The sequence below is a fragment of the Rhinolophus sinicus genome, chromosome 3 (genome assembly GCF_057876585.1).
Source record: "Rhinolophus sinicus isolate RSI-liver-muscle chromosome 3, RSI-T2T, whole genome shotgun sequence".
NCBI lineage: Eukaryota > Metazoa > Chordata > Mammalia > Chiroptera > Rhinolophidae > Rhinolophus > Rhinolophus sinicus.
In genome coordinates, this window is record NC_142503.1 from 127,421,685 (window position 1) to 127,436,431 (window position 14,747).

At 56.0% G+C, this 14,747-nt stretch overlaps 1 protein-coding gene across 1 annotated transcript; it reads right to left on the bottom strand.

The window, feature by feature from the left end:
* Positions 1-1,815: 1,815 nt before the first annotated feature.
* NFATC4 (nuclear factor of activated T cells 4) lies at positions 1,816-10,920 on the bottom strand. The gene is made up of 10 exons (XM_074328083.2): positions 10,704-10,920; positions 8,507-9,602; positions 6,959-7,121; positions 6,172-6,371; positions 5,679-5,851; positions 5,079-5,219; positions 4,125-4,180; positions 3,727-3,853; positions 2,955-3,536; positions 1,816-2,226 (listed from the first exon to the last, which is right to left on the bottom strand). Exons 1-10 carry the CDS (start codon positions 10,801-10,803, stop codon positions 2,159-2,161), a joined length of 2,706 nt encoding a protein of 901 aa, XP_074184184.1. The 5' UTR covers positions 10,804-10,920; the 3' UTR covers positions 1,816-2,158.
* Between the last annotated feature and the right edge of the window lie 3,827 nt (positions 10,921-14,747).

Here is a 14,747-nt window from a genome sequence, read left to right on the forward strand (position 1 = left end):
ATCACACAGAACCTCTCTTGTTCCTCCAAGTGTGACAAGCCCTCTGTCTGCCAGCCTTCCGTGTTTGCTTCTCTCCTCCAGGACCTGGCCCCTTCTGGTGGCTCTGCCTGGTCTGCCTTTTTCCGCTTTGGGGTTGGTCAGTTGCGTCATGCTTCAGGTCTCCATCTAGAAGTCGCTCTTGAAGTTCCCTGAAGCCCCCACAGCTGGACGCCACCCCTGCTCTCTGCTCCTTCTGCACCCCATAATGAAATTGTTCACTGCCCCCTGAAGACCTGACATACTAGAAGAAATATTTACTGAGTTGAACTGTTGAGTTATAACGAGCTGTTGACTTACTGTTGCCCCATGAGGCTGAGGTCCTCCAGGACCCATTGGCTGGCACTTAGTAGCTGCTTGATAAATGTCTGGCAACGAATGAACGGCAGTAGCCTGGCAGAAAATGAAATTGTCTGCCTTAGGAGTCAGTGAGTCCCCACCACTACACCTTTTCATTCATGAAACTGACCCACCAGAGATCTTGGGGGTTGGTGGCGGGCGGGGCGGGGGGGAGCTGAATGCTAGGTATGATATGTACCCCAGGGTCCCTCCGGACATGGCGATTATAGGATAATGACTCTGGCCCCTGCTGGAGGGTGTCTTTGAAAAGCAGCCAAGGCCCATTGAGCTGATCACTTGATGTCAGTTTGGTTCACAGCAGTTTGTGTTCAGGAAGATAAAGACAATTCATTGTTACCAGGGGTCATCCTGGTTTTCTTGTCCTCCATTCCAGAGTTAGATTCTGTCACACCCATCCCTGAACACATGGGTACTTGCCACACCTGTCTGGAGCCACTGGACATAGAGAGGCCCCACCAGCCTTGAGCTGAGCACAGTTTCCTAAGCACCAACTCCCTGAGTCTGTTTTGGGTATGGCCCCCTGCAGCCAGGCCTAGCAACTCAGGATAGTGGTACTTAGTGCCTACTGTGTGCCAGGCTCCAAGTAAGCAGAGCTGACAAGGTTTGACTTTCCCCAACCCACTAGGGACTTGGCCCCACAGGCCATCAAGATGAGACAAACCAGTTTTCAGCACAGGCCTATCAGTGGTTACATGTGGGCATACCTGCGGGATAGGCCGGGGGCGCATAAAATGCCCTGAGCCCCAGGGCAGGTGGCACTCAGGGCTGCTGGAGAGGCTGGCTGCTTGGCTTCCTGCAGTCTACCTCTGAAGCACAGATCTTTCCAGAATGTTTTCACAGTCCCCAAGGGTGGGAGAATCCAGATTGTGGATGGACCCATGCCAGCCCTCCCTCACCCGCAGCCCTAGTCCAGGGAAATAAGCTTTAGGGGCCTAGGCAGCATGCGTCAGGGTGAGCTGGGGGCAGCAGCTCAGGAATACAGCATCTAACCTGCAACTGATTGGCTATGTGACCTTGGACAAGCCCTTTCCTTCCCTGAGTCTCGGATTCCTCCTTTGTAAATGAGGCAGGACTAGACTGGTGTTTCCTGACCTTGGTTATGAATCAGAATCATCTGGGTGGTGGCAAGAGAAAGGAACTTGAAAATACCCAGATTCCTGGGCACCATCCCAAAGGCCCTACCGGACTCTGAATCCTCAAGGGACAGAGGCCTACTGGAGCTCTGGCCCCGCCCTCAACCCAGTCAAGGAGCCTCTGGAGCCCCTTCAAACCCTCCCCAGCTCCCTGCACTGAGCAGTTATTTGGGGTGCAATGATCCCAGCCACATCCCATCTCTTTCCAACCTCTAAGCCTCCTCCGGCCAGGGCTGGAGTGAGCTGCCCCATCTCTCTCTCCACAGAGTTCTAGAGCATGAAGCACTCATCAGTGAGCAGTTTATTACCCATCCACCTGTCCCCAGCCTCCCAGCACGGCGGCCTGTACACAATCTAGAGACACAGCCTTCGCTCCAGTCAATCCTCACAGCCAGCCTCAGTCTCCACCCATCCCAGTCCTCCGTGCTCTGCCCCTCCCTCCATGGCAGCACCAGGCCCAGGGGGCCACACCTCAGCTAGGGGAGGGGCGGGAGGGCGGGGGAGAGAAGGCAAAAGCTGGGGGGCAAAAACGAGATTGGCCCCAAGCTTCTGGAACCACCACCCCAGGATGAAGGGAGAGTGGGCAGGGCTGGGGGCGGGGCAAGAGCTGGGATTGCCAGGCGCTGGGTTCAGGCAGGAGGCTCTTCTCCAGGAGGTGCAGGAAAGCCACTCAGGTCTCGGCCAATGATCTCACTCACTGTAAAGGAGGGACAGTTGAGAGATGGGGGCTAAGGGCAACTCCCCTCCTTTAACAGAGACCCCCAATCCATTCCAGGCAGGCCTCAGTCTAAGATGTCTCTAGGCTCCTCCTCCACTTGGCCTCACTTTGCCCAAGGAATCTTGACACCTGCTCCAAATCAAATCTTGCTCAGTTCCATCCATGTGGGCTCCCAGGCTGCCATCCCAGCCCTCTCATGCTGGCTCAGCAGCCTACAATGCCAGGGCAATCGCTGTCGGCAGGGCCAGAGGTGGGTGTAGCCAGTGGGAGGAAGGAGGGGCAAAATATGAAGTTTCCTCATCACCAATCCTAACCCCAGTCCCCATGTCTAGGGGAAGGTCACACAAGGGAAAATGTGCTTGACTGGGACCTCAGTAAGCTGCTGCTCCTCTCTGAAATCCAGTGCCTAAATCTGCAAACTGGGGAGCTCGATTGAATGATCTTGAAAGCACTTCTAGCCTGAGATTTTGTGATCTGGGGCAGAGGCAAGAGAAGGGTTGGGGCAGAGACTCCATGCACTCTTCAGAATTAAGTTAGCCAAGTTCAGATGGCCACATGCATCAAGAACTTGCCTCCTGAGACCCTCCAACTGGCCCCAAGGGATCAAGGATGCCCAATCTCTGGGAAGCCAAGCTCCAGCCCTCAGCAAACATACAGAGCAATCTCTTGCACACACTCACACTTGCAGCCCCCAGTCCCACACCCACCTTCCTCCAGCGTGATACCCTGGATAGGGACACTGTCTCGGAAGCCGCTGCCGTAGCCACCCCTGGATTTCTCCTGCTCCGGAGCCCCCTCCCCAGGGCCATAGCTTGGCCCTACCTCATTGTACCCCTCAGCAGGTGGGGGATGAACACCACTCTGGGGAGGGAAGGGGGCTTCCAGCGGTGGGGAGGAAGGCAGAGGAGGCCGAAAGGGGGCTGGAGGAGGGAATGGCAGCCCCAGGGGAAAAGGGGAGCCCCGTCCCCCATAGGGGTCACTAGGGAAGGGCCGGGGAAGGAAAGATACTGGAGGTGGGCGGGCACAACCTGTGGTACCCCCAGTCTCAGGGAACATCCGAAGGCCAGGTCTGTAGGATGGTGGGGGCCCCGTCTGAGGGTACAGAGGGGGGGTGCCATAGCTGAAGCCTTCTGACAGGTAAGGAGTTTCATAAGCAGGGTCTTCATGGGGATAGGAGGGGTAGGGGGGCCTGGGTGGTGAGAAGTCCATGTCAGTGCCAAAGGGGGGGGCCGATGCTGAAGGGAAGCCCCGGAGAGATGAGTCCGGTAGGGGCTCCTCCTTGAAGATCACTGGATGATGGGAAGCAGGAGGACACACTGGTGAGAAGGTTGGCAGGCTCCCCACTGCACACCCTCCATCTACCTTCCCATCCCCAGGTGTCCTCCATCCCCTGACCCCTCACTATGGGGGCATGGCACCCTCTGCCCTGCTGCAGCTCCCATATCCCCACACCCCACCATGGGCTGTCCTAGAGCGCACCAGGCAGAAACTTGAAACTCTGGGTAGGGCTGCGCTTCCTGCGCCCGTTGGAGACATAAAAGTAGACCTGGACAGGCCGGGACACCCGCTTGTTGCTGTACTCAGGGACAGTCAGGGTCAGTGTCACCTGGGGAGGAGCAGAGGATGAGGCAGGGAGCCCTCAGGGACCTAGGCTCAGCCTAGCCCTTCCAAGTAACCAAACTCCACCTCCTAGCGTTTTCCATGTGCAAAGTTCACTTCCTGGAGGTGAACCTGCCTCCAGAGTGGCCAGATTGCCTCCTCCGGAAAAGAACAGGTCGATTCTGGGGTCCATTCCCATGGGCAAGGGACATAGCTGGGAATTCCCTGACTTCTCCCCCGCCCCGCCCCCAGGGTAGGCACCCCAGTGACACTGGTACCTCATTGCTCTGCAACCGGTTCACGGTGGCCTCCTCCTCCCATTGCAGCTTTCCATCTGTACAGGAGGAACAGACAGCTCCAGCCCAGCTCCAGGGCCCCTGTGCCCTGACCAGTTTCCTGCCATTTCCTCTCCTGCTAGAGCCAAGGCCAGACTCAGAAGACCTCTAGAAGGCTTTGCTCACAAAGGAGCCCACTGCGTGTTTACGCAATCAAATGGAAGAGGTAGGGTTTAAAACTGTCTGTAGGAAATAGAGGAGCAAACTGAGACCAAGAGAAAGGGCAGGGCCAGCCTAGAAACCAGAGGGAGCGGGTGACAGAAGCAACTCTTGAACCCTCCCACCAACTCCAAACACCCATAAGAGCGCTAGGAGGAAGTTCGAGGGTAGGAAAGGGTCCCAGTTTGAAGGAAGGCAATGAGACCTCAAGTCTCATGACCCAGCCCCTCTAAATCTGCTTTGACATGGTCCCAGAGTGCTATATTTGAGTACAGGGGCTAGGGCTCTTAGTGGTCAGGGTTAGGAAAGAGCAAAGGCCTCTGGCTGGTGGGTGCACACCTGGGTCCCTCAGTCTCCCCTTGGGGTACCTCTTGGGGTACCTCATAGACTCTCGTAATCAGAGCTGTACTGCCAGGCCTATACTCAGGAGGGGCTCCGTGTGGGGCTGTGAGGGTGTAAGCCAACTTTTCCCGTCTCCTCATGGACCCTATCCACAACGGGGGTCAATGATCTTAAAGCCGACTCTTCTTTAATAAATAGAACGCATATTTCTTACATTTGTTCACCATCCTGAATATTGTAGATTGCTGTCGTGCCCGTGAAGCAGACAGAACAAGAAGAAGTACAATCTATCTGCCCCATTTTACAGAGAAAGAAACCGAGGCTCAACTAGCTAGTTTAGTGACAGGGCCAGAGATCTTTCACCTGACTGCCCTCCCCTTCCCAGTGGGTACTCACCAGGGCCTCTCTCTATGAACACCACCTTGGAGTCTGGCAGGAAGTTGGAGCCAGTCAGCACTAGCTCCTCTCCTCCTCTCACGGAGCAGGCACTGGGGCTGTAGGCCTCCACCTGGGGCAGCTCCTGGGCTGAGCGCTGGGCTGCAGAGCAGTGCAGGCTGGGCTGGGTATGGAGAGGACAGCCTCTGCCCCCACTTCCTTGGAATAACTATCACAGGGCCTTGGAGGAGCCCTCCTCACCAGCAGACACACAAGTAAACCAATAGAGTCCCTGGGGTGGCACCAACCATGTAAAGAGACACCCGGGCAGAGAGAAAAGTGAACAGAGCAGTCCAGAGTGTTACCCAAACAAGTGCACAGGGCCACCCAGGACACAGGGAAGACATGGCCACTCTGGTCCAGCCCAGAGACAGAGTCTGCAGCAGGGACAAATTAGAACATTTCCCCCAACCCTCCAGGAAAGAAATAAGGGCTAAGTCCTTTGTCGGGCTACCCAGGACAGACGGGGCACAGGATGCTATGCAGAGGTGGTGGGTGAACAGACACACAGACAAGAGTGTTGCAAGAGACAGAGAGATGGCGTAGGGCCTCTTTGCTCACAGCACTCGATGGGCACCGACGCTGTCTGCACAGAGATGACCTTCCCGCTGCCCTGGGGTACGTGTACCCGGAATACCAGCCGCACACGTGTGTTCTTACGCCCGATGTCTGTCTCACCCTTCCGCAGCTCAATGTCTGAATTCCGAAGCTTCAGGATTCCGGCACAGTCAATGCTGAAGGCAAAGAATAGAAGGCAAGCCCTCCAAGCTGAAACCAGAATGGTAATGACCCCTTCCCCCCCAAGAGAGAAGCCCCCACCCTCCATCCAAAGCTCTGAAGACCTTCTCTGGGAGCCTATTTTAACCCAGAGATGACCTCTCTGGGGTGCTCCCAGCCTCAAAAGTCCTCTTCTAGATGGTGAGAAGGCCTGAAACTGCTCCTATGGATATTGTCTAGCTCTTCTGAGAAAAGCAAGAGTAGGCCTGGCTTAGGCCCCATGGAAAAGACCCATTCTAAAACCTGAAGACTAAGGGGAAGTGAAGTAAGGACATACTTGGCTGCCATATTGTTCTCAGGAAGCAGGGTCATCTCCAGCACCTTGGTACCACTGACTACAGCTTCATAGCTGGCCGTGGCCACCATCTTGCCAGTGATACGATGCACCTGATAGAAGGCATGCGGCCGCAGGTTCCTTTCATCTGCAGTGCCGATGAACATCTGCAGGGTCAGTGGCTTCTCACTGTAGCCAAGGAGCTGGCAGAGGGAGACAGGCCACCCAACTGAAATCCCCACTGTCTCATCCTTCATCCACCCCTGGGTTTTCAGTCCACCAGAGGGTGAGGATGGAGAAAGACAAAGGATATCCTGGAAGGGATTCCCAGGGGGAATTGGGCACCAGTTGTGGAGAAAACGTGGTCTGGAGTTCGGGTGTTATTCTTGGAATAAGGCCCAAACTGGGCTGGGCAAAGGGGAAAATCTTCCAAGAGAGACTCGCCCAACTCAAGGGAGACAACCTAACTCCCAGTGAACTTTGGCCTCAGCCTAAGCCCTCCCCCACATCTGGCAGGCCACCATTTTCCAGAGTAGACATGAGGCTGGTGTCCCCTGGGATGAGTGGAGCGGGGGTGGAGGGACAGAGGAGTAGAAAGTATATCCGGGTCCTTGAAGGGCATCCTTCCTCCTCCAACTCCAGTCCCTCCCCCTGGCTGCCTGCAGGGTCACTGATGAGAGGGAGTGTGGGAAAGGGCAGTGCCACAGGCGGGTCTGCACAGCTGGAGCCCATCTGCAGGGATGGGGACTGGAGAAGAGAAAGGCTATCAAGCCTGGTCTCTGCCTCTTACCTTGACTACGGGGTGACCACCAGGGGCAGCTTTGACAGCACCTCGGCTGCCCTCTGTCTCATAGTGGGCCCGGTGGTGAGCTCTAGGCTGCACCTCAATCCTCAGCTCCAGCTGCTCATATTGGCTTGGCAGAGGCCAGTCCAGCGGGGGTAGGGCAGAGGTCCTGGGCAGGAGAGAAGAACACTGGTCATCTGCAGCCTCAGATGCAGCGCTGGGTCCCAGCTCCCTGGGATATGATGGAGGAGGGGGTGTGAGTGTGAGAGAAATTATTGTAGAAATAAAACAGTCCAAAGGCCCAGAAGCAAGGGGATAGGGGACAGGATCCTCAGAGTCCCTCAATATGAGGGTGTGGAAGATGGTACCAGATCTGAGACTCCCTCCTTTCCAGCTCTGAGCACAGGGTCTGAGGTGGCAAGGGTTTACCTGGATACAGAGGAACCCCAAGCCCATCCTAATCCTCAGACCTGGATGGGAAGAGTCCAGTAAAGAAGCACCATTTCAGACCAGAAAAGACCTCAGAGATTAACCCCTTTGTTTTTCAAATAAAGAAACTGAGACCCAGATGATGGAATACAGCGGGCCAACAAGCCAGTGACTGACAGAAGCCAGGACTGAGCACATCCTGTTCTCAGGCCAGCACCCACTTGGGGCTGGACAGGTCCTTCAGGAGCTGCAGGTTACAGATGGGCAACTTTCTCATATTGAGCTCCCAGATACCCTAGGCCAGGGGATCTCAACTGGTAATTGCCCCAGCGATATTCAGCAATGTCTGAATATTTGTTGTCACAACTAGGGGAGGAGGTGCTACTAGCACCTAATAGGGGCCAGGGATGCTGCTAAACCATCCTACAACGCCCAACACAGCCCCCACAAAAATGAATTGTCCTGCTCAAAATATCAGTAGTGGTGAGGGTGAGAAACCCTGACCTACAAGGAACCCAGGGGAACAGGTATTAAGGTTTCTTTCCCCAGGAAACTTTTCTGCATGGAGCCAGCTCAATCTGGCATCTAAAGGTTTAGGATTATTGAAATAAGCAGGGTTCTTTGAGGGTAAAAGGGATAGAAGAATGCAAGAACTACTTGTTTTAATATGAATTTTGACTTGCAAATATATGCTATTTTACTTCAAATTAGCAGCTATACTTTTAAAGCATAAGTCAAGCCCTAAAAGTTAAGTTACAGAAGGGGGACTTCCTGCTACCCAGGGTGGGGCTGAAATCCAGCCCATGGTCCAGTACCAGCCAGTGCCAGCCCAAAGCTGAGGCCAGGGGACACCCTGGAGGAACTCCCCCTTTCCCTAAGCAGTGCTGCTGGGGGGCTTTTTCTAATTAGTCCATAGAGAATGCTTATCCTTTTGCAAAGCATCATCAGTTTGTAGAACTTAGTGTTGTTTGTTTGTTTTTTTAATTCTCCCTAAAACTACGTAAATGGCAGCAGCCAAGTTAGTTGCAGATTGTCCTTTGAAATGCCAAGGGCACAGAACTAGGACCTTTGTTCAAACCCATCCCTTGAGCCTCCTGGTTCAGTAGTACCTTGCACAACCCTCACCTGAAGATGGGGCTGTGTCCCCCAATCCGAGCCTTGGACCAAGCCAGAGGGGAGGGCACCGCCAGGTAGTCCATGCCAGCCACCTCCTTCCGAGGACCCCCTGGGGGAGCTGCAGCCTCCTCTGCTCCCGAAGGCAGCTTCCCATTGCATGAGGCAGGCTCCTCAGACCGAGGCAGGGCCAATGCCTGCTCGCTGGAAGTCCGCCGGGTTTTCTGAGGGATGCTCTCCGCTGGTGGAGCTCCCACATAGTCAAAGGGGCCTGGGGAACCAGGGTCCCGGGCCAGAGGCAATGGGGGGGGCGGAGGTGGCTCAGGCCCCTCCTCCCCCAGGCTTCCCCGTCGGGACAGAGCTGGAGAGGCTGAAGATGGGGTTCCGGAGCTGGAATAGCGCCGTTTGCCACATGGAGAGGCAGGCCGTGGGGAGGCAGCGGTGGGCCCTGGAGCACTGAGGAGTAGCCAGCTATCTTCCGGCCCCCTGCCTCCTGGGCTCGGACCATACAGGCTCCAGGGATCATCGGGGGTCCATGGTCTAGGGGAGGCCCGGGGCGAGGGCAGCGGGGAGCCCAGGCCAAAGCGGGAGGCTGCTTCATTTAGCTCAGACTCCACCTCGTCGCAGGCAGCATACAGGGCTGCCTCATCAGAGGCATCCGAGAAGAAGCTCCACGAGGACAGGCTGCTGCTGCCAGGGCTCGGGCTGAAGAAGGGGCCCCCGCCCTGGCCCCCTGCCTCTCGGTAGCCTCCAAAGCCTTCTGGTGGGGGGTAATCCCTGGGGGAGCCGTCTCCCCAGGCATCAGGGTTGTCCTCCAGTGTGGCTGGCGGGTCGGGCGTGGGAGAGATGGAAGTGATGCGAATACTTGGGCACTCAAGGACACGGCCTCCTCCAGCCCCCCCGGAGCCCCCTCCTGGCCCCCCCAGCCTCACTGACCGGGCTGGCTGGCTCTCCCAAGTGCCAGGTGAGGGGGCTGGGCGGGGTGGTGGCGAGTGCATGCCAGGCCGAGGGGGGGGTGGCCGGGGAATGCCAATAGGGGCAGCGCCATAGGGAGGGGGCTCTCCCAGGGCCAGACGGCAGCATGGCGGGGCATCCTCTGAGTCCAGTTCTGTCAAAATGGGAAGGGAGGGAGACAGAAAGAGGGATGCCACAGGCGTGGGGAGAGAGAGAAGCGGGTAAGATACCTAGGTTCCTTGAGTGGTCAGCCCCCCAAGTCCTGGATGCTACCCCCTCCTCAGCAAAGAAGGGTCTCTGAGTGCCTTTCTGGGCCACAAAGACAAGCAAAGTTGGACTTCGGGAGGTGGAGGTGATAGATTCAGATGTGCCAGGCTTTTTCCCACTCGGAGAACCTCACACTCTAAGACCCCGTCCCTGGGACCTCGGGTATCAGACCCGGTGGGTCTTACGGTGAGGGAGGCAGGTCGAGAGGGGCTGGAGCCGGGCCTGGAGGCGTGTTTAGAGAGACGCTGGGCTGGGCTGGGGGCGACTCACACATGAACCCAATTAGCAGCGGTTCCCAAACCCCCAAACGGCCCTGGCAGGAGCCCCAGTTGCCATCGCAACAGTGGCCAGGGGAGGGGGAGCGCCAGGGCAGTGGTGACGAGAGGAGGTGGCTCCTCCCTCTCTCCCCCCAATCTGGGGGCGGGGGTGCAGCGGAGGGGGTGCTGCGTGCCGGCCCGGCCCGGAGAGGGGGAGGGGGGCGCAGGCCGCACGGATTTCGTGCGAGAGGCGGCCGCCGCCCCCGGCTCAGTCCCCGCCATCTGCCTCTCATTGCGGCCAGACGGGGGAGGGGGAGGGGCGCCCTGACGGGGCCCAAGAGCGCCCCCGGCCCCCGGCGTCGGGTCTGCGGGCCCAGGGCTCGGTCCGCAAGGGGCAAGCTCCGGAGCCCCACTTCCCCTTCCCCCGGCGGTGCCGGGGGCTCTCAGGACTGCTGTTCCCGCCCGCCCCCCATCCCAGTGACAGTCGGCCCAGCCGAGAGGCGGCGCGGAGCCAACGGCACCCCCACCCCCACCTCAGTCACGACCTAAAAAGGAGAAAGTGGTGCCCTGCCCCCGGCAGACCTCCGCAGACCCCTGAGCCCCGCGACTCCCCTCAACCTCTGACCCCTCATTCCCCTCCCCGCAAGTTCGCTGCCCTAAAGTCACCGGTCTCAGGATCCCCAGGCCCTTCCCTCACTGACCCCAAGACCCCATCCCAGCCCCGCACTAACCTTCCCCCGGCCCCCCCGCGTTCAGCGGGGGGGCCTCCTTTTCCTCCCCGAACACCAGCTTAAATTCCAGCTCCTCATCCTCGCAGCTTGCTGCCCCCATGGATCCGGCCAGAGCCCCCAGGTCCAGGTCTGGGTGGGAGGGGTGAGCTCAGGAGGCTGCCGTCGCTTCACCCGTGGCTCCCTCCCTCCCCTTCTCTGAGACGCCCCCTCCTCCGCCGCTGCCACCTCCCTCCGGACGCCCCCTAGTTATTATAGAAACTTTTCCAAACTTTTTTCCCCCAAACTTCTTCAAAGCGCTCCCCCAGCCTTCCCTGATTGGCTGCCCAGGATGCTCCAGCCCCTCCTCCAGGGATGAGATGGGAAAACCACGCGCCCCTCGTCCTCCCCCACCCTGCCTCCCTCCCTTGGTCCGCTCTCCAGTCCCTCCCCCTCAAAAAAAAAGAACAAAACTGAATTGGAAAACGGTCCCTCAAGCGTGGTACGACCATAATGCTGCCTATTGGCCCGCAGTTGTGACAATCATTTCCCTCAGGGAGCACTACCATCACCACTCCCCAACTTAGTCTAAGTTCTGGGGCTCCGGGTCCGAGCGCCTTAAAGGGGCCACATCCTGCGCCCACAGTGTAGAGGGTCCACGAAAGACCGTTTCTTAAGTTCTGGAGTTCTGCAGCCAGTAACTAGTTGGGAAAAACCACCTCTTCCCTTTCCCTCCAAGCCTGAGGCCAAGCAGGCTCTAGGGTGCAGAGTGGCTCCAGGCTGCTCTGAAGAGGGAAAGGCCATTCCTTCGAAGTCCCTCGCCCGAGACCGCCGTGCCTGGGTCTTCTGGAAGCCTTTGCTCTGCCAAATCAGCCTTTTCTCCTGCCCTCTCTCCTGTCCATCCTAAAGGTGAAGAACATTTAGCAGTCCTGGGGAACTGTTCATAGGTCCACGGCCCCTGATGGGCGATGATCCAGGCCGGGCTTTACCGCTGCCCTTGTCACAGCTACCCAGAGGGACCATTAATTAGCCTCCACGGGAAGTCAGCTCCTTCCTCCCAAGAACTGTAGACTGGAATGAATCTCAGACCCTATGGTATCCCGATCCGGCTCTCCTGAAAATCCTGGCCAGGTTTACTAAAGGCCCGAGTCTAGCGACCTGGTGGGCTCCGGGGTGGGACACCTGTCACCTGGGCGGGAGGAGGAAGGAAGACTCGGACTGGAGCTTCTAGGAAGGGCAGGCACGGAGAGGCCCAGTTGTTTGAGTGGGAGTTATATCCGAGATTCGTGACTCCGACGGCGGACGGGTTTGGGTGTTACCATTTCCCCCCACTCTAATCCTATAGTTCCAAGCTCCCTAACAGGCCGCCCTGATCTTTAATCTAAATCCTTCCAGCCTCAGGGCCACGACCCCGTTGGCGCCCCAGCCCCGCATCTGAAGGGTTAAGCGACGGCCCTCGGGTCAGACGTTTACAAACACTCGGGAGCCGGGCGGGGACCGCGCCCGTTACTCTAATGAGAAACAGGCTCCGCTGGGCAGGAGAAAAGGGGAGGGCTGGCCCGGGAGGCCGGAGCTCCGCAGCGGCTGAGGCGGCTCCCCTCCCTTCCCTCCCGTCCTCCCTCTGGCCCGCCCTGGGGACCCCCCAGCCCCCGGGGACCCCAGTGACGTGCGGAGCTGCCCCGGCTCCGAGCCCTGGGCCGCGACGCTGGAGGGGCGGGGAGAAGAGGCCAGGCCGGCGGGAAGAGAAGAATGTTCCGAGGCCGAGCCGGGAGGCGGTCTGGTTCGATATTTCCCCCCTTTGGTTGGTCTCCTCAGGTTACATTTCCCTTCCAGCTTCATCTCGGAAATGAAGGAGAGACAAACGGGGAGGGAGAGCGAGGAACACCCTGAGACAGCGACCAGCCTCCACCTTAAGGAGGGAAGGCAGAGAGAGGTGGGAAGCGGAGGCGAGAAGGGCAGGGTAGAGACCGGGACCGGGACCCAGCCCCTGCTGCTCCCCGCGCCCCCCTCCGCAGCACAAGCAGACACGCACATTCTTTTCAAATGTCATATTTCCTTTGATCCTGGGCAGCGTTTCTCCATGTGTCTGGCTTAGCTCCTGCCCAGCCAACCGCCTCCCCTCTCACCCCCTTTGTATATTTTCCTGGAGAACCTCCCCCTCCTCTTAGCATCTGGAAGGCCCTGAGGGTTGGCGTCTGCACACATTCCCCTGGCCACTCTGGCCTCGCCTCTCAGTGACTCAATTTCCCCTCCGCGGGAGTTAGGGAAGGGTGGGGAGCAGAGGGAAGAGTTGTGGAGGGCAAAAGTGGTGTGAACTAGCCTTGGCATCTCAAGGTGCCAAGCTTCTCTCGAGGGAGTGGAGGGGGGATCCCCTCGACTCTGAAAACCCTCCCGTCTGTCTGGGCTGCAGCAGAGGGATGGAATTTATGACTTGTGTCTTGTCCTGCCTGGAGAAGAGTATTTGTAGGTTTAGATTTCCCTACACTTCTGCCCCCTGGCGATCACAAAGACCCGGCGGCCCTCTCTCCCCGGCAGCTGAGGTTTCTCGCTGGTCTCTCTTTTGTGCAGGCCCCGCTGCCCCCTAGCGCGCACACCTGAGCACAGCTCAGTTTTCTCACCTGGTGTTTGTGGAGTGCTTTGCCTTCTGCTCTGCCCTTTCACAAGTTAATTCCCTTTTGAGGTGGACACTTTTTTTCTTTCCACACCAGATATACTCGTATTGTCCTTGTAAACGATTCAAGCCACACAAAAATATATAGTAAACGGTTATAGTCCACCTTGTGTATACATCTACTAACATATATGTATGCACACCTGCTCTCTTTATGCACAGAAGACCGTGCTACAAGCATTTTTCTTGCCTTGCTTTTTTTTTTTCTTAGTTAACAAATGGCTTCGAGATCTTCCTGGGTTCTTGTCCAGTGCTAATTCCACTACACCATATTTTACACAGGAATCTGTCTTAGCTGCGCTCCCTCAAAAAGCAGAGCCTCAGGCAAGAATGAGATGTAGGTAGTTTATTGTGGAAAGAAATCCCAAGGGATAGAAGTGAAACCTATCCCTTGGACTGGGAAGAGTGAAACTGGGAAAGAGGGAAAGACCATCCAAAGCTGGGATATTGAGCTGGTCATCACTCTGAGCAACTGGAACATTGTCTCACTGGGAACCTTCTGTGAAGCCATATACAATGTGATTGAAGAGACAGACAGGGGAATGTTTATCCAGGCGCTCCCACCCCCAATGGTCAAAAGTTGCCCTTCAGTGTTAATTCCCTTACTCTTCCAGGTTTACACAAGTGTCAGAAAATAGTAGGTGTCCCACAAGGCTGAGCAAAAGGCAAAAGATAGGAGTTGTAGCTGGCAGTTGCAGGCAGTTGGTTGCCGTCCTGGAGTAAAATGATGGATGGAGAGTATGTGAGGCACATAAGATGTGTCCTAAACAAGATCATTTATTCAGTCAAACAAAAAAATGTGTATTGAGAAACCTCTAGGCATTAGGTACCTATATTTATAAACCAAGTCCCCAAGAATTGCCAGTTCTTATCAGGCTGGAAATATATCCCATACTTGACATCTCCCTCTTCCTTGTGTCCATCACTGTAGAGAACTATTAGTGTTATTCAGGCAGTATCTACCTGTTTAGCCTTCCTTTCCATTTCCTTCATTGCCATATGAGTTTAGGCCTTGATTTGTTTTCTGATGTAGACGCTCAATAACAGTACCTAATGTCAACGGCATACCTTACATATTTGACAACTGAAGCATATCATTTTATAGCCCTTCTCCTCTATAACAAAACAAGGTTTTTCAGTATTAATCATGATATGGAACATAATAATGGCCAGGAAAGAAATACAGAGAGTAAAAATATTTTTACTGACATCATATGCTCATATGTATAACGTGTGTGTGTATATATATATGTTATAGTACAAGAAAAACAACAACAAATTAATAATTGTAATCATATTAATATACTTTTATTTTAAATAAAAAGGAAAAACATATGTTTACATATTTGTGTGTCATAGGAATGAATTATAACCTTATATAATTATAACCTTATAAC